Genomic DNA, 19,730 nt, shown 5'->3' with positions numbered 1-19,730 from the left:
AGTTATTCTCATTTTGTCTGTTTTATATTTCTGCGTTGTTCCTGGTTGAATCCTTACGTGTCGATGCTAAAAGTAAAAGAAATACAACCACTGACATGGTGGACAACGGCAGGATACTTCGATTAATTATTAATGCAACATCACGTCTCACTTGCTTTTCTTGAAGAACCAAAAGCATTTTTTTTTGTCCAAAGGGATCTTTAGAGAAATTAAACCTAATCGATTTAAGATGTTTTCTTTAATATGGAAATACATTTAATATGCACCTAAATTTGCTGTTTTTAATTTTTTACAAAACATGATAAGTTCTGATTTGGTTTTCTGTGTGCAATAATGATAACGTGCAGAAATTATATAATTATCATTTGGGTATATAGGCTAGGTTACTGCAGGGGATATAGTGCACTACAGCCTGGATATCCCGATTGGCTGTGAATGTAACCTTCTTAGTAGCCTATATTTATATAAAAAATAATAATAATGAAGCAAATGTGCCTGCTGTTCCCATTTAAGTTACGGTTGCGCAACTGATTCCAGTGCGCGTGGAATAAAACGTCATTTGTCTATCCAAATGATTCATTTGAAGCAACAAAATGTACTCTAACAAATACAATGCGACTGAGCATTGATTCTTCCATAGGCTATAACGTGGACAACTGGGGCGTCGTAATGGACTGAACGTGACAAATTGCGTTCAAAACACTAACGCAACCATTCGACAATGTGCACAAGAAAATCTAAAATGAGATTATGGCTCAGGCAACACATCTGAATGAGTTTTATATAATGCACTGATGAATGTATTATCAGTAGATATATACATTAGACACAACGGGTTGGCACTTCAACGGTACAAAAGCTTGATGTTTTTGTTGATAGGTCTATTGCAATTTTAAATTTGCAACTGTGTGTGTGTATGTGTGTGTGTGTGTGTGTGTGCGTGCGAGGGGCAGAGCGAAAGAGAGAGAGATTTAACTCATTATAATGCATAGCGACCTGCCCTCTTTTGAAAAAAAGAGAAAAACGCAGCCATGCTTTGCAGGGGCTCCAGCCCCTGACTCACTACAAGATAGGGCAAGTCGCTTAGCGGAGGCATCCAACTACACATCGACAGAAACCTCGGGAATACAATTAAGTTTCTTTATATTGCATTATATTGCGAAAACAGCCTCGTGAAAAATGAATGGATATGAAAGCAAGGAAAAGCAACGACCTCCTGCTGAGGATGTGGAGCGAGCGAGCGCGTAAGTGTGGAATAGCTATAGGATACATATGTGGGATTACGAATACAAAATAAAGCAACACATGCATAAAGAGAAGGCTAAACGTGTCTGATATTAGACCAAATGTAGCTAATTGTTTGCATTTGCTCGCGATCGGCATCATCAGAATAACGGGAAAGCTTTTTCCCACGTTGCACTTGCTATTGTTTTTACAGCGCAATGGATAAAACGCATGCAAAATACAACCACGCGAATGCTTCTAACGGTTTATTAATCGTTTATTGCAAACGATAACTGTTTTTTTTCACGCAAAACGCACGAGGACTCGTTACGTGTTGGTTTCGCTTTGTTTGTACCCGCTTGATTCCCACAGACAATAGATTAATGGACGCTGGGTCAACTAGGTCATATTTTACTGCTCATTATGAGAGTACAAACACTGATAAATCAGAAGCGCGTGGGCTTAAGACCAGGATCGAGAAACATGCACGAATTATAATGCAATGCACAAACATTTTTGATCAAAAATGGCGTTTCCCTTTGTTTCTCGATTCCATTCATTCGACCATCATATGCAAAAAAAATCAGCTTAAAGATGTTAGCTACTAATGACTGAAAGAAAACGCGTGACATAGAATATAAAAACAAGAAATAGAACATAAAAACTAAGCAGTAGTCCCATGGACTAAAGATGTTAGGACGGCTGTTGAAGTCTCTTGGTATGGATGGCAATGGCGTTCTTTAATTGTCAATGTTTTTGATTATTGAATCTGCATTCTTTCCTATTCCCATGAACATACACCACTGACATACAGTATCATTGCAAATTAAAAACAGCACACAGTAGGTTTTTGAGAGGTCTATTGACACTGATGTAAACAGAATGCGGATTACTGCGCATACAACTCGACTTTGAGATTATTCTCAGGCTGTTTGCTGCACCAGGGCTGAGGAATATGATCAGAGAAAATGATCTGCAAGTTCGTTAATGACAGGTTCTTTTTTAATGTATGCATAGAGAAAGATTGGACACGGTGCAGCAAACTGTACCTGTATCTGTGCGAGTAAGACAAGCCTTTGCATTTCAAGCAAAACTATCCGGATAAAACTCTAAAGTAATCTTATCTCCGTCTACATACACGAATACAGCGTTCAGAAATCCGTATAAGGAATTCTGCACAGAAAATGCTGATGATGGCAAACTTAAAAAATTCAATAGCTAATTCTTTTCCCTCTTAGTTCTATAGGCCTATACGCTGATCGATTGACAATGATGACAGGCGTCTTGTAAGCAGAGGAAGGCTAAAGGAGGAGTAATTATTAAAGGGAAACAAAAAGCGCGGTTATGTCAGAGCAAACGTGCGCTTCTTTTACTCTCAAGGACATAAGGAGACGGTCAGGACGTTGGTCGCAAACATCTGTTTGCCCAGTGACGTCACCACCCCCAAGCAATCCTCTTCTGCTAAAAGCAGATGCCTTATTTGTTTGGCTGGAGAGCCATTAATCCTTAAGTCAGTCGGTATGGGGAAAAGACTGGACAGAGAAAGACCGGTACCGTTTAACAGCACGGACATTGGGAATATTCAGCCCATCTTCAGTCCCAGAAGGAGCTGTGGGAAGTACGTTGCTTTTGTCGCTTGTTCCTTGCGAATGGAATACAGTTATGCGTCTTTTTCGAACGCATTTTGGATGCATCTTTTCTCGAACATGCGTATTAGCTTAACGCGACGTTTTCCTGGAATATATCTGAATTCTTTTTGACGTATTCGAGGGTTGAGTATTTTGTTTCACATTTAACTGGAAGCCTATCATGTGTCTAATATGTATTTTTTGTGTTTTCTTCTTGTAGGTGTTTGAGTACGTACGGACGTGGTCGAAGCCCCTGAAGCTTTTTCCCCCCTTTTTCTCAGAGGTCCTTTCAAGCAGATCAAATGGTCAACCCCCCCATGTTCCCTCTTTGTCCCAGACTGGCTGTCATTTTGATACCAGCTACAAAAAATAACGAAGGCCTTATCCCTTTGCTGTCATCATTTCATGGCCATATTTCATCATATGGTGGTTAAGTAATCCTTTTGAGCATTCGCTTCGCTTTTATCAGATCTGTGCTGTTTAAACAGTTAACGGAATGGTTTCAGTAGCACAGAACATCACTGAGATGGGGGTTTGAAAACCATTAATTTAATAGTGAATCCGCCGTAGTGGGCTACTCAAGTCATACGCGCCGGGACACTAAAACCAGAGGCTGAGGAATGACTGGATAAACGAAGGATTTCATGGTAATCCAGCTGCTTTGCGATGGTTACAGTGATGGAGAGGGTTTGTAGCATATTTTAGACAGGCTTTGCGTGATTTGAGACTCTGGCTCTCCGTGTTCACAGCGGACCTTGATTTAATGTCTTACAATTAAGGCACGCGGTGAATGCCAAGAGCGGAGCCTTCCGCCAGCACCAGGCCAAAAATACTGCAAATTCTACCTGAACTTTTCATTTGATTAAATTGCATTTTACCAATAAAAGCTGGTTTTGATAGTTCTGGTCTGTGTGTTGTGGATATTGTGCTAAATAATTGCTAAAGTATGTGTGTACTGCAATCTGTAAAAGTATAAAAAGGGAAACTATGCGATACGCTGCGGCTTGAAGGTGAGGCGCTGTCCAATACGCGTGGTGCTGAATTTCTCTGTGACGAAAAACCGCATCACAGCAAAGCGATAAAAGGAAACAACTAACAACTAATATTCACACGTGCAACCGAGTGTGTTTGAGTGTCAAAAGACAGCTGATATTTTTAAAATCATAAAACAGCATTAATTGTATCATTAATTTGCAAAAGAGATCACGATATTGTTGTTTTATGAATCTGAAATGATATAAACCAAACATGTATTAACCCAACTGGTCACGTTGTTTTGTATTTTACACCACAAATATTCTTGAGACCCTGAGATGAATATTTTAAGAGAATCTTAAGAGAGAATGGCATTAACAGCAATATGTCCACAAATGTATCTTTGTTGAAAGAAAAGGTGGGAACGGCCTGCTTAGAGTTGATTTTCACCTACAGTAATCTTCAATCCAATTGAATGATCCCTAAGGAGATGTCGACCCCTAACGGCTAAAACCGTGACGAGAGAGAAGAGAAATAGCTACTTAAAGAGACAGTTCATCCAAAAAGGACAATTCTGTCATAATTTACTCATCTTCATGTCGTTCCAAACCTGCATGACATTCTTTCTTTTGCAGAACACAAAAGACATTTTGATGAATGCTAGTAACAAAACAGTTTGGGTAACTATTGACTTAATATGGGAAAAAAACATTTTTTATTTTTGGGTGAACTATCCCTTTAAGACAAGCATACAAATCTACTCAAATGATGCTGCGTTGAGACTAAACATGAGGATCTGAAATAAACCACGAAGTGGTGGTGTGATTATTGTTATTATTTCACTCTAATGCTAAAACTCTGTAAGTAGCCTACAATTACTTTATACATTAATAAATGTAAAAAGATATTGTCGCTGTCGGGCAGAAACCATCCTTTATCCTTTTTTTTTTTTCTTTATAAATCATTACTATTTTTTACCCTTTACGTCTGTCTGTCTGTTTTTGCAAATATTTAACCAATGAAAAGTATTAAAAAGAGCTTGTGACTAAACCTCATGACTCATTGGATCATCAAACTGTCGGCGAGACATCATAACTCCACCCATGAAGTGCCGCACGCAGCTTGGACCGTCTCTGCTTGTTTGCAATGCAAAGGTAAATAAAGAACTGGTTGTTTGAACAAGTACAACATTTTCTTTACTCAAGAAACACCATATACATAAAGGCTATAATGCTTTATGTATTTGAGAGCGAAGAAGAGTAGCATTTCTTAAATCTAGTCTTAAATAGCCTGCGCGCAGCACTTTGTCTTTAATAACAAAAACAAATAAATAAAAGAGAGAGAATAAATAACCTGCCCAGGGTTCAAGGACAATTAAATAAGTCGTACTAAAGGAGCAAGGCATCATAATGCTGCCCCAGCAGTTACATAACACACGGCGACAGAACATTTCAAGATGTTGGCGGAATTAAATATATTTATATCCACATCGAATTCCATGGCCCTTTGCTACAAAAACGTAGGCGTAATAAAACGCAGTTTTCCTAAGAACGTAGCTTACCTGGTAAATGTACGCTACATAACTTGCATTAAATAAGCGTAGACGCTCAATGCAGAACAGTAATGCATCACTTAAACTGCCAGCATTATTCAGATCACGCGCGAGCCTTGACATATCAGCACGCGCGGCCACAATTGCGCGAGGCGAGCTACTCTCGCATCAGAAGTATGCAGTAATTGGTATGAAGTGACCACTTTGAAATGATAAAATTGCTACTCACTAAAAAAATAACATGCCTCGGTTCATTGTGTTGCTATGCAACCAGTGTTTGTTAAAAGAACGAAAAGATCAGAACATAATATGGCGCAAGAGGAGAGTTGAAATGGCATGTAAAGAGCAACTCTGCCACCTGCAGGAACAGCAGGAATTAACGGACGTTAAATCATTACTTGCATGTAAACACATTCATTCGTGGAGTCGAGCATCTAAGCCGTTGCTAAGTGATGTATAATAGGCTAATACTTATTAAACGACAGACATGCCGAGGGTGAGTGAGAGAAAACAAACAGAGGAACAGAGAAAGAGACTGAATTAAATACTAGCGGTATGCTATCTGAATATTGCCCCTATATTATTTATGGTAAGTGATGGTTTAAAAGAATAGTAGGCCTACACTACATCGTTGTCGCATGAGATCACGTTGCATGTTTAATAAGCTGCGTTCGTGTATCATTTTGGAAATAATTATAATAGGTCCATATGTTAATGTGTTGGCTAAAAAAATCAAATTTTGTAAAGAAAAAAATGGTTTACGTTCGGCGGTCCTAAATACAGAGTTTAGAAGGAGATGGAAAATACTTCCGGTTCATCCATCACACTGGAAACTGTGTATTGCTCATCAATGCTGCAGCAACAGTACCACATGTGGACAGCGCCTGAATTTCTCTTTGCAGATCTCTTACTGCATCACTGGTAACAGATAAAAGTGAATAACGAACAACTAACCATATGCAAATGTGCACGCGCGTGTGTTTTAGTGGCAAAATCATAAAACATATAGCCTATAAAATAATAGAGATCCCGATATTGATGTTTTGTACATCTGAAATGTGAAATTATAAACCAAACACGTAGGCTACTCACCCAACTGGTCACGCCATTACTATTTTACTTTCTTTTTTTTTTTTAAATGTATTGGTCATAAATGTAATTTGTATTAGTCCTATTAAATGTTTCGGTAAGTCTGTCCGAATGTTTAATAATGTGCGCAGTCTGAGACCATGTGGCACAGGACAGTATTGCAAAAAACATTTACCACAGCCCGAGCTACTGTACGGTTTACGCTTTATAGTGCGGTTGTAACCTTTTTACTGCATTGTAATAATGCAGTTAAATAGGAAATATGAATTGGAATTTTATCTGTTTTGTTTAGTAAAAAAAAAAAAGTATAATCTAGACATAACTTAATCTGATTTATGTTCAAAAATGTCTACAAAAAATTTTAAAGAGTTTATAGGAACAGCTGAACATCACTACTGAGATGATCACTACTGAGACCTACAAAAGATGCCTATTGCTGACAAATAAGTGAGACCACCTAAAAAATACGAGTGGGCGCAAAATTCATTATGGCCACGTGAGGGAGACTCTCGCTCACAAATGTGTCCTCTTTCTTTTTAGAAGCATTGTCCCAAAAGTTCGCACACTACCATTGTCTGCCACTGTGATGCAAAGTAGCCTATAAAAAAGGGCCAAGTGAAGATAAACTTTATTATGTTGGCCTTCCTACCCTGTAAGAGTAGCCTATGCTCCCAAATGCAAAATTACGATTATCCAAATAGTTGCTGCTCTGTGTGTTTATTTAATGCTGCAGATGTGAATTTCTAAGAGTACTTTTTTTGAAGATATTTTTTTTTTCATATAATCCAAGGGGTTTATTTAATATAGTGAATTCTTCGTTTAGATAAAAATAGTGAAGCGATGCGAGTTTTACTGTAAAAAATTATCAATAAGTTACGACAACATATGTTTTTACATTGCTTTAACTCATCAAAATAAATTATGCAATTTACAACTTTTTTTTAAGTCAGTTTAATGTAATATAAGTTGAAATTACTTAACATCCAAGTTGATTGTACTTAAAAATGTAAGGCAGCTACTTTTTTCCCCCAATGTTGTTACCAGGACACTTGATCTAAATGTGTGCCCCCTTTTTATTATTTGCATTAGAAATTAGGCCCACACACTCACTGACCCTCCCCCAGCCTATGAAAAAGACTGCAGCCTCCAGGAAACAAAAAAAACATTAACATTAAAACATAAAGCAAAGCTCAAGCGGCTTGAATACAGTTGTTCACTGGGTGTACACAGATGGGCATAGGAATGAAGGAGCTGTGCTTTTGTAAAGCTGTGAGAAACCCGTTTGGATTGTTTGTTACCGTTTTAATCCCATTAATTAAAACGTTAACCTGATTGGGTAGCGCGCGCTCAATCCCGATAGGCGAATCTTCTTCACATTAATAGCCCGACTTGAGATAATGATGTAAAAGACTCCCCCTTCTGCTGCTGATGCTGATCGCTGCCGAGATCTACAAAGTGTGTCTCAACACGATAAACGCAGTGTAGAGCACTTTAGGAGGAGCTACTGCCTCTACACCTCACTTGACAAGTGGAGCAGCCATCAACATCAACTCCACTTCATAGAGTAGAAACTTAAGGAGAGGACAGTGGCTGAGTGAAGCCCCACCATCGCGTCCGACTTTCTGGAGACTATGGACAGGAGATTAAACTTGGGTGGAGACATTTTTCACAAAACTCTCAGCGCAGTGTCGAGCAAAAAGATGGACTCGTTTCGACCGGCTGCGGGTATTGATCTTGGTTCCCGCGACAGCCAGTCGCCCATCAGCTGTTTCGACCAGACCGACCCAGACCCGGTGCAGCCCGGGGGGCGAGCGGGCACGCTGGGTCTGCCGACCGGATCTTTGTGTGTGAAGTACGGCGAGAGCGCAAACAGAACTTCGACCGCGGAGAGCAGCGGCGGCGAACAGAGCCAGGACGATGACAGTGACGACCGATGCGAGATGATGCTCATGGCGGACGGGAGAACGATGGTGCCCGGCGCAAAGTCAGAGGGAGGTAAGAAAAACAAAGAGCAGAAAACTCTGAGACTAAACATCAACGCCCGGGAGAGACGGAGAATGCACGATCTGAACGATGCGCTCGATGAGCTGCGCGCGGTCATCCCTTACGCGCACAGTCCGTCTGTACGGAAACTCTCCAAAATTGCCACCTTGCTCTTAGCCAAAAATTACATCCTCATGCAGGCACAGGCGCTGGAGGAGATGAGACGGCTGGTTGCGTATCTCAACCAAGGCCAGGCTATCTCTGCAGCCTCGCTGCCCGCGACCACAGCTCTCGCAGCACCGGGTTTGAGCGCATACGAGCAGCCGACTGGTTACCCGTTCCCCGCAGGAGTTGGAGCATCCTCCTGTCCGGACAAATGTGCCCTTTTCAACAACGTCACCTCCAGCCTCTGTAAGCAATGCACTGACAAGCCTTAAACTCTGCAGCGGTACTGACTCTGGTAGAAGCACATGCGCAACGTTTGACTCTGAAAAAAAAAAAAAAGAGAGACTGATGTTTTCCAGCAGTTTTACAATGAGCTCAATATAGAAGAATGCTAAAAACTTTTCTTACAACTTCATTCCAAGAAAAAACTGATTGTGTACATACGGTATAGCCTATACTTTAAGTGCTGGTGAGAGTGGGATCAAATCCAAACTAAAAGTCTATGTCTGTTGATGAAGAATGAACAGTTCATTAACGTGGACCCTTCAGAATGACGTGTATCACTGACCTGACAACATGCAACCACGTTTTACCTTGTTTATGATGCCAAACGTTTCAAGGTTTTTAAACTCTAACTTGCAATAATACGTATTCCTGCTACTTTGAATTTATGTTATGTAAATGTTTGCTTTCAAGTGCATCCGTGTTTTAAAAAGCAGCAGCTGGAAGGAGCAGCGTTTTTTGGACTTTATTCCAAAGTAGCCTACGTGTTATTTCGAAAGCATAGTTGAGATTGTTCATTTTCAAAATTGTAATATAATATATTGTTAGTTTGGTGGAATCTTAAAAAGTTGTTTTGCTTTTTTCATTTCTCTAAATGGATGAAATCAAGTGGGTCTGCATGCCTGGTCTGATTAAGCATTGTCATAATTGCTGTAAATCTCGCCGATTTGGCTTTTTACAAACACACATGCAGTTTGACTAGGGACGTGGCGGTTTCAACTTGTTGTCAGGTCGAGGCTGGAAGCAATGTAGATATATTAGTTTCAATATGACCACAGAGGGCCATTTGTATGTGTTGATGTATTGGAAAGCTTTATTAAAATATTTTGATCCAACATATTATGCCTGGTTTATGTTGCGATGCCTCTGGTAGTAAAGTGATTCATGGCTCCTGTTGGCTCGAGAGATTACGATCGATAAGTCGCCGGGAAAAAAAAAAAAAATTACGGAAGAGAGTTATTTGTGAAATGTTAAACTTCGGCATCTGACAGCAATAGTGTTATGATTCATTTAACGATTAAGAAGCAAGATGTTTAATATTTCTCTCACTAAATTAGCAGTGGTTTGTTGAACATGAGTGTTTTTAATTTTCTGCTCGTTTACATAAACGGGCGATTCCAGCCCTGGGAAAAAAGACCAGACGTTATGGACAGCAATGCCCTTCGGCCAAAGGAGGATGTCTGTTAGTATTACAAGATAAAGCTTAGTCACCCCGATCATGATTATTAAAAAAAAATCCGTGACGTTGTCTAATAATGTTAATTTGAAAACAACAGTGTATCAAAACTGTCGACTGCAATACCTATATTCCTTTTAATTAAGCACATCGTTAAGGCAATTAAACTCCTGGATGTGATTAAGGAACATAATTACGACACTGTTCACTGCCGTAATTGGGTGTCTTTAATCACAGGAAACAGTCATGAACATCAGTGTCATTATTTTGCATTGTTCTAGTTCTGGTATCCACATCGAAAGAATTAGACCCGTTCACACAATGCTGATATGAAGTGCAACAGCAATTCCGTTTTCACTTAAAAACTTCACTTCTACAACAAACAATCACGTTTATCATTTAGCTTAAGATTTTTTCTAAATTTAAATAAAGTTGAAGTTTCAAGAATGCTGAAGTAAGGCAATTCAATTATGCATTTTAAAACTACATAGGCTGTATATAAAATCACTAAATCACTAAAATTCATTATTTAGAATTAATTAGGCCAACTGAAATATTTTTTAAAATCAGAACAGCAAAGGATAAAAAGCTTATTAAGAATATAATTAATTAAAATATCATGAATCAATCACTAACACAATAATAATATTAATAATAATAAACGGGAAAACGCTAAAGGTCTAACATTGTTAACATTAAAGACAGTGAATTATATATTTTCCTTTAAAAATAAATGGGTTGATGCAGCGCCTGCACGTAAAATAAAAACAATTCGTTTATTTAACGACCTCACATGTATGTAGACCGATGTAGCCTATAAGATAAACGTGTACTTTTAAACATTACAGAGAACCTCGATTTCTCTATCGAAAGGAAGTTTTTTAATTTGTCTTGTCGCTGGACATTTTTAGAGATCTTTGTGGAGGAAGATGAAATCTTCAATCCAATCATCAAAAAAGTGAGACTTTTTGGGGTGTCAAGGACAGAACTGTTTCTTGCGAACACTTTTAACAATTACAAAATGTTTTCACGCACCCCATATAACTCGTTTAGTTCAGCACCAGGGACAGCACCATCACATCACAACCTTCTGAACTACGTCACCGGAAATACCTTTTCAGTTAATGGGGATAATAAAAAGTACTATAATAAAAGGAAAGGATTATTAGGGACTTTTTTTTTTTAACCAGATTTTCTATCAGTTTTATATGGGCCGACCTGGTAACCCTGCCCAGCCACCGTTTAATGAGTCAAAATCATCCATAATTTAAAAAGCCAAGACCTTACTAATTTTACACATCAGCCAATTACAATAACCACATACAATTTGATTCGAGGTAGGGGGAAACGGTGCGTTTTTCTAAACCAGTGACATTTTTAATGGATCACAAAACATCCAAAAAACATGGATTCAATGACTAGCTTGCATAATAAAATTCAGAGTCAGATGGGGAAAAAAGGCCTAACTCTTATAGCATGCAATTACAGAAAATTAAAAAATACTACAAAACACACAAAAAAGTTACCCAATCCAAAAACAAAAGCATATTACTCAACCACAAAACAGAAGGGGGGTATAAAACATCTTAACTCTCTCCAATGTTTCAACTCTGTATATTAGCCATTTGGAAAGCACTAGTATTATGGTATTGCTCTGTCCCCTCTAATTCTCTGCACAGCACAGATGTGGAGACACATGCAGGAGTCGTTAATCAGGGCCAGCAGTAATCAGCCATCACAAAGCCTTGCCTGGATAAATACTGTCAGCAATTACTGTGTGGAGTCAACTACTTTCAGGACCCCATTTACATGATTTCCATCATGTTCACCAACTTTTTATTCGCTAGTTCCACATACCTTAACAGGCAGCATCAGCGCGAGACAATAACGAGAGTGCATTAATTATAGATTGCACTGGGATGCATTATTTAATACAGCGATTAGCTTACGACAAAGGGTTTGATTCAAAAGAACTAGGATGGGATCCATCAAAAGAAGTCTGAACTCTCTTAAGAGGCAGTGCTATCACACAGATCCTCAGTGAGCATCACTGTAGGATTGAGTTTGTACTGCTCAAACTCACATAAACTCAAAACCAATGAGGCAACTAAGAGATAACCACCTTACTAGTGACACAGAATCAAAGCAGTGTTTGTATTCATGAACCTAATAACGCTTAACCTGTCTTTACAATGTCTGCATTGGAGCTTCAGAGGTCATGAATAAAAGTGAAAGATAAGAAAGGCGGCTTTTCATAAACCATAAAATATCCAATTTACCATATCAAGAGCTACCAGGGCACCTATTTGTTATATAGATGTGATGTTTGCTGGGGGTGATAAACAAGGATATACAAAGTATACATAAGAGTACCCTGTCAGACCCTCTTCATATCAGCATCAGGCTCACAGCCGAGGAATTGAATCATCTCTCTGTTCTTAAAAGAAGAAATATGCTGTACATGTGACAGTAGCCCAATGTCACGCGCTGTAATTTACACTTGGCTGTGGGAGAGCTGTGCAAATGATGTTGTTAAATTAAAGGAACAGAGAGCGAAATAGTGTTAAGGTTAATTGCTCTTCACATGAAATATGTAATGCTAGAAGTCATTTTGTCAATGTTAAGTTGGACTGGCATGATTCATTTGCAGGTTAAAAAGACTGAAAAGTTAAACACTACTTGCTCTCTCTAAACATTTATGCACAGTATGCAGACGTTTGGTAACTTGTCTTGTGAAAATAACTGAAGAAATGGTGAGCCTAAAATTACACACACACACACACACACACACACACACACACACACACACACACACACACACACACACACACACACACACACACACACACACACACACACACACACACACACACACACACACACACACACACACACACACACACAGGTCAGAAGTTTGGAATAATTAAGGTTTACACACACACACACACACACAGGTCAGAAGTTTGGAATAATTAAGGTTTGTTTTTGAAAGAAGTCTCTTGCTCACCAACGCTTCATTTATTTATTAAAAAATACAGTAAAAACAGTAATATTGTCCAATCTTACTACAATTTAATTAATTGATTGCAGTCGTTACTCAAGTCTTCAGTGTCACTTGATCCTTCAGAAATTACTTTAATATTGGTGAACATTTTTTTTCTTATCAATTACTATTGGTGCTCAGTTAATAATAATATACATTTTGAAAACAGTTGTGCTGCTTAATAGTTTATTTGAATATTGTTAATATCAAGAAATGAGGATCATGAAAGAAAGGATCATGTGACCCTGAAGATTGTAGTAATGGCTGCTAAAAAAAATCAGCTTTGCCATCACAGGAATAAATGTCACTTTCATATATATATATATTAAAATAGAACAGTTCTTTTAAATTGTATTATGTATAGACAGAATTTATATTGAATTTAGGTCCTGTTTAACAAGTATGCATCTTATTATACATCCATGTATTTGGTCTAGACTTCAATCTCTTGATCTTCATGTATGTTTATGTGCTGTAATTATGCCAGATGTGTCAGGGAAAGTATTGGAAATCTTTTAAGAATCATGGTCTAGATCTGTCACTGGTGATTACGAGCTATTCTTTAAAACAGGAATTACTGAATTACATTTGTTGAGTATTGTCTATTGTCTGGATGAATGAGATTAATGGAGAGTTTTAAGATCTTAATCCCTTTCCAACACTGTCCTTTTCTTTAAATAATGATGTTCTTGGAGTTGTTTTCGGATTACATCTTTGCTCAGACAGGGTTCTAATTCACAGTGCTGCTATAGTGACAGATTAGTATTGCACAAGAGGTCAAAGGTAACGGACCAGCTGCACCAATAACTACGCTCTCGTTAGGCTTCCAGGGAGAATGTTTCAATTTGCAACAAACCCAGTGTTTGGTTCAGCCCAATTAGAGACAGTTTGGGGGTTATGGCACAGAAAATGTGTCATTTGTTTTCAATATACCTAATTAAAAGCAGTGCGGATATAAGCAGCACGTATCTGAAAAGTTAAAAAAAAAAGTACAAATACTTTGGCATCGGAGTTTCATTACATCACATAATCACCATATGTGTCCGGAACGGAAAAAAAATGACAAAGTGTGATCACAGTCTGATTCTTGCCATATCAAATGACTCATTTCTAAAATGATTCATTTTTACCTCTGTAAATGGCACATGAATATTAATGTGTATATTCAAAGGTACACTTATGAGCTAAATAGAGCAGCACCTGTTCAGGACGATCAGATAAGGGATACGGTTATGCTCAACACTTGTGACAATCATATACTTTGAAATACAAACTTGTGGCTGTGGGGGAAGGCCTAAAGTGCCAGCGGGACAACATCATTACCAGGGGAGTCAGTCAGAGAAACATCCACAGCCCTGCTCTCTCGCTCCATGAGGCAGTTCTGCCCAAGTGAGGCAGGCCAGGCATCCAGCATCAGCCATATGAGGCACAGAGCGGACATATGGAGTTAAAGCAAGCCCCCTGCTGATTGTGGTTCAGGATTAATGTAGACATTCATGTTCTACATTACGCATGCCGTTTATGTAAGGCTTTGTGTTCCTAATGAGAAGGCAATTAATGGTTCTGCAGCCTATTGATATTTTTCATAAGTGAGGACTATGTTTCTTGGTTGAGATCTGTCATTTGAATTGATCAACCTTAATTCGTTAAAATAATGAAAGAAATTTGGGGTAGAAATTAAAACTCGTGTTCTGTTTGAAAGATTGAAAACTTGACCTCTTATTTGTAAATTGTTTTAATGTTACTGTAACCTAATCAAAACCAATTTGACAGATATTATTGATGTTCTAACATGTTCTGTATCTACACAAACTAGGCATGTTATTCTCATAAATGTGACTTTTCTATTACAGTAATATTGCTAGAATAAACAAATAAATAAAAAGGTTATTTTAACCTCTTGAAGCTGTCTGTTTATATTTTTTAATATGCAAATGAACACCTAAACATTGACAAAATTATTTCTAGCAATAATTTGAAGAGCAACTAACTCCAACATTACACACACACACACACACACACATAGTTCAATAACTTGAAGAGCAGCTATATATATATTTATGTGTGTGTGTGTGTGTGTGTGTGTGTGTGTGTGTGTGTGTTTTTAAATGTCTTTTAAAAAATCAAATACAAAAAATTTACTAAAAATCTATAAAACAGAGTAGTCAAATAGACAAATGGTATTTTTTGTGATCACAACAGGCTTCTGGGGTCTCGCTGACCAAAAATTTTTTATTTCTATTGTTTGGAGATACATTCAAACTCTGAATCAACTCTTTAAAACTCTTTTATCAAATCAACTGTTAATGTATTTAACATTCAGTTAACAAATCTTAATGCAGGTGCTGAAAAGCAAACCTGTTAATCAAGATGTCAACTGATCAGTCTGCCAAATAAGATAATAATCTGTTGCAAGATAACATGAATGAATGCTACAACAGGAACTAACAAGGAGGGGTGCGTGCGGGACACAATGAATGAGCAGCTGGGGATTCATTTTAGTGTAACACTCATGGACATTACGCTTCTCATCATCTCACAGCCTCATTATCAAACATGTGACTGAAATTCTCATCAGTGCGTTAGTAAAGGAAAATCCTCTAATGAACACTTCGCTGTGTATTCGCATCCACGAACGCCACATGGACTAAACACCAGGTTACCACACACACACTACACACACACATGCGGAATAACTACAAGCCAAGTGTCCTTGGCTTCCTAGTGGCCTTCACCTTGCACTCCAGACACAGTGAATTTTATGGCTAATTTCCGGCAATTTCTCCAGGCAGTTTCAGTGGAAATTCCTGCAGGAATAATGTGCATAATTTGCATGAATCATTCTGATAGAATGCATATCAGCATGTAGACCCTCCCCCGTCTGGCAGCACGGCACTTAGTTTGTAATCAAAGCTGACTTCTCTCCACAGAATCCGAAGGTCTGACCACAAAAGCCTTAGCCTCATCTGCTTAATAATCTGTAGCAGCCACCAATAAATCCACAAAAGACATGTAATGGAATATCATGTATAGATAGGCCTACACTGATGGCCGATACGATAACGATGGCCGATACAATACGATACAAAATGTTTTTATATTTTGGAGCAGATAATCAATATAATAGTCCAGATCTACGGTATATGTGCTTCAAATGACATCAAGCATCAGTTAGAGTGACAAAAAAATGTTTCTTTTTTCTTTTCTCACAACCATTTAACAAATGTATAGGCCTATGCGGGATACTATCGTTGACTAAATATATATATATATATATATATATATATATATATATATATATCTTGTTAATTGAAATAAAATAACCTTTAACTTAAATAATATTAAAAAAAACTTCTCATTTTTGTTTATTTTAACTTGATGTACTAAAACTGAAATACAAATTCATAAAACCTTTATGGATACATTTTAAATAATAAATAACAAAAACAGAAAACAAAATGACTAAAACTTGAAAATTACAATCAAGTCAGATAATATAAAATAACTAATTAAATTATCAGAAAACATTAGTAAAAACTTATGACAATATCTTGATGCTGAAACAACACTGCTGTTAAGCAAAATAATGAACTGTCCAACTTTCCTTTTCAACTTAAAAAAATGAAAATATAACTTCCACAAACACAAGAAAGAATGAATGAATTTAAATGATTCATTATTATTAACAAATTTTATGAATGAATCAATGTATTTAATTGTTATGCAGTTTTTTTATTTATTTACAATTTGTTTAAATAATTTAACTTAATAAATTATGATTAATTAATCATATTAATATACTTAATAAAATACACATTAATATTTAATTAAAATTTTTATTTGATTTATCTAATCTACGTAGGCCTATTTAACATATATTTTACCAACACTGCCAAGAATTTTTTTTTTTAAGTCACCGATATGACTGCAAATACACTGTGTATACCTAAATGTGCACGAGGTATACGTGCCACCCTGCCAGTGCACAAAAGAAGACATTCAGCATCAGGATATTTCATTTGTGGGCTTTACGGCAATTGCTTAGCCTTTTGCCTCTTCATACATTTGTCAGAAGAGAAGGGATCGTGGTTAGTTTACCAGCGACTGTGTCATGATCCAATGTGACGTCCTGTACGCCCATGCACATTCTCCTGGATCGCCTTTCTTACTATAATCAGCAGAGGTTAGATGTGCATTATGGGTAAAGATGTGAAAAATATATTTATATAAAATCAGTAATGACACAGAGAAAGCCATCAGAGGACAGCAAAACAATAAGCATTTGTTTGGTGGCACGATGAATTGGCACAACACATGTGCCCTTCCAGATCCAGTGCCGTAATGAAGGTGACAATTGGACAGTCATCTGCTAGGTGGATCTTAATCATAATAATCTAGGCCAGGGAGCACAGACCTTCATAACAAAGCTCCGAATGACATGTCTGCACACGACCTCCTCTCCGGGGGGTGGGGTGGTCCCTCAGTTAACACAGGTTTTCGGAAAGCCAGACGTTAATTAGTAAATGATGGCAGTCACATTAGCCCCAGCCAAAGTAGATTCATTCATTTTGAATGGCTTGCTTCCTAAACGTAGCAGTTTTGTAACGACAATGCATCTTATGTGTACAAAAATGGTTGCTTTTACATTAACGGTAGTGCATGTATGAACAAACTAAAGCGTGTTTGTGTGCGAGAGGACGAGAGTAAATAAGGAGGTTTTCCACTAAGCACCAGGAGATGGAGTGAATGACCCAGTGCAGTGAAGCAGCATCTGTTTCTGTGCATGTGCTGAGCAAACAAGGCAATTTAGGGCATGTCAAGGGATCAGCCATAAACACAGTCCCTCCCCTCCCTCTGAGTGCACAATTTATTCAGTCAAACACCAATAAATCCATAAATGACATATAATGGAATGTGATGTAGATAGATGCATTGATACGGATGATACAATAACCGATAATTATTGAATTCTGAAGCTGTTAATCAATACAAAAGTCTAGCCCCCAGTTTCACAGACAAGGCTTAAGCTAGTCCCAGACTAAAATGCAAGTTTGAGCTGTTTCAACTGAAAGCAACTTGCACTGGCATATCTTAAAATATGTCAGTGCCATTGTTTTGTCTCAAGATGCACACCAGTAATTTTCTAAGGCATGTTTATAAAAGATATTTAAATGTCCTAATTGAACTAAGGCCTAATCCTGGCTTAATCTAAGCCCTGTCTGTAAACCAGGCCAAGATCTTCTAGCTTCTAGCTTCAAATGACATCAAGCATCATGTAGAGTGAAACTGCAGAACAGTCTTTCTTTTTGCGTATACCTACTATGCAGGGTTATTATTGTTAATTAAAAACTAAAACCATAGAATTTTTCTTTTTTTGTTAACTAGATATGAAATTAAATAGAAACTTAAACTTTTGGCAACACTTTAGATTAGGGAACACATATTCACCAATAACTAGAAGTTTTCCCTCACTAAACTCCTAATTAAAGTTAGGAATTTGTTTTAAAAACACTTTTGTGGTTGAAACTCTCTTCACATCCTGATAGCAATCATTAATATAAGTGGTCTAAATATTAAAACATGTACATATATCTTCTATGGAAGTCACAGGACCAAAAAATGGTGCATTCGGTCCGAATGCAATGATACGATGTCCTACCTGCCTGTCAACAAGTATATCCATTCCTCCGCGCACCCTTATCGCGCAGACATTACACGTCATCAACGCGTTCCATAAGGCTATGCAGAGTTGTGGACAATCACTGCAAACAAACAGCATCCATCTTTTACAGTTCCTCCTGAACAAAAACAACGAGCTTATGCTGCGTTCACTCCATGTTGGAACAGTACGAGATGGAAACCTGTGACGACCTGTGACCGGAGCTGTTCACGTGACTCAGCGTTTCTATGTCAACACTATCATTGGCGAAATGAATATGCAGCAGTCAGGCGGTACAACTAGAGTTCTGTAAGTTGTTCACGTTCATTATTATTGTAATGTTATGTGCTTTAAAAAATTAGGTAATTTAACCGTCTCTGGTCTCGTGACGCTTTGCAAACGCTGCTGTGTGCGTTCATGTGCTTTAAAGGAGGCGTGGCTTTGGAGAAGCTCTGAAGGGTGGATGGGATCATTTGCTTTCTTACATTAGTTAACACAACATAACAAAGAACAATACTTCTACAGCATTATTAATCTTAGTTTGTGTTCATTTCTATATACAACGTTACTAATATATGTTGTACTAATACAAAATTGCTATTTGTTATCATTGACATGAACATGAACAAACAACGAACGATTGTATTTTTATGAACTAACATTAACAAAGCTTCATAAATGCTGTAACAATGTATCATGTTAACTAATACATGTCAAGAAATGAGACCATATTGTAAAGTGTTACCATAAAAATCGTACAACGCTTCACAAGTCACTGAAGTGAGACGACACTTAATCTGGCTGTGTTAACAGCATCTTAAAACTATTGACATCCACATGCTAACAATTATTCTGCTGGGTAAGGGATGATGGATGATGGCTGGTGTTCCAGATGTCCATGTCCTTCCTGATTCACAACATGTTATGATAAATCTAAGCCGGAAGGCAACAAG

The 19,730-nt window shown here is 37.7% G+C and overlaps 1 protein-coding gene across 1 annotated transcript; it reads left to right on the top strand.

The window, feature by feature from the left end:
- Nucleotides 1–7,611: 7,611 nt before the first annotated feature.
- Nucleotides 7,612–9,730, top strand: bhlhe22 (basic helix-loop-helix family, member e22). Its single transcript, XM_079862542.1, has one exon. It carries the CDS (start codon nt 8,100–8,102, stop codon nt 8,886–8,888), a length of 789 nt encoding a protein of 262 aa, XP_079718668.1. The 5' UTR covers nt 7,612–8,099; the 3' UTR covers nt 8,889–9,730.
- The last annotated feature ends 10,000 nt before the right edge of the window (nt 9,731–19,730 follow it).

Source organism: Squalius cephalus, assembly GCF_949319135.1.
Source record: "Squalius cephalus genome assembly, chromosome: 25".
Classification (NCBI taxonomy): domain Eukaryota; kingdom Metazoa; phylum Chordata; class Actinopteri; order Cypriniformes; family Leuciscidae; genus Squalius; species Squalius cephalus.
This window is presented reverse-complemented; position numbering and strand designations above follow the sequence as displayed.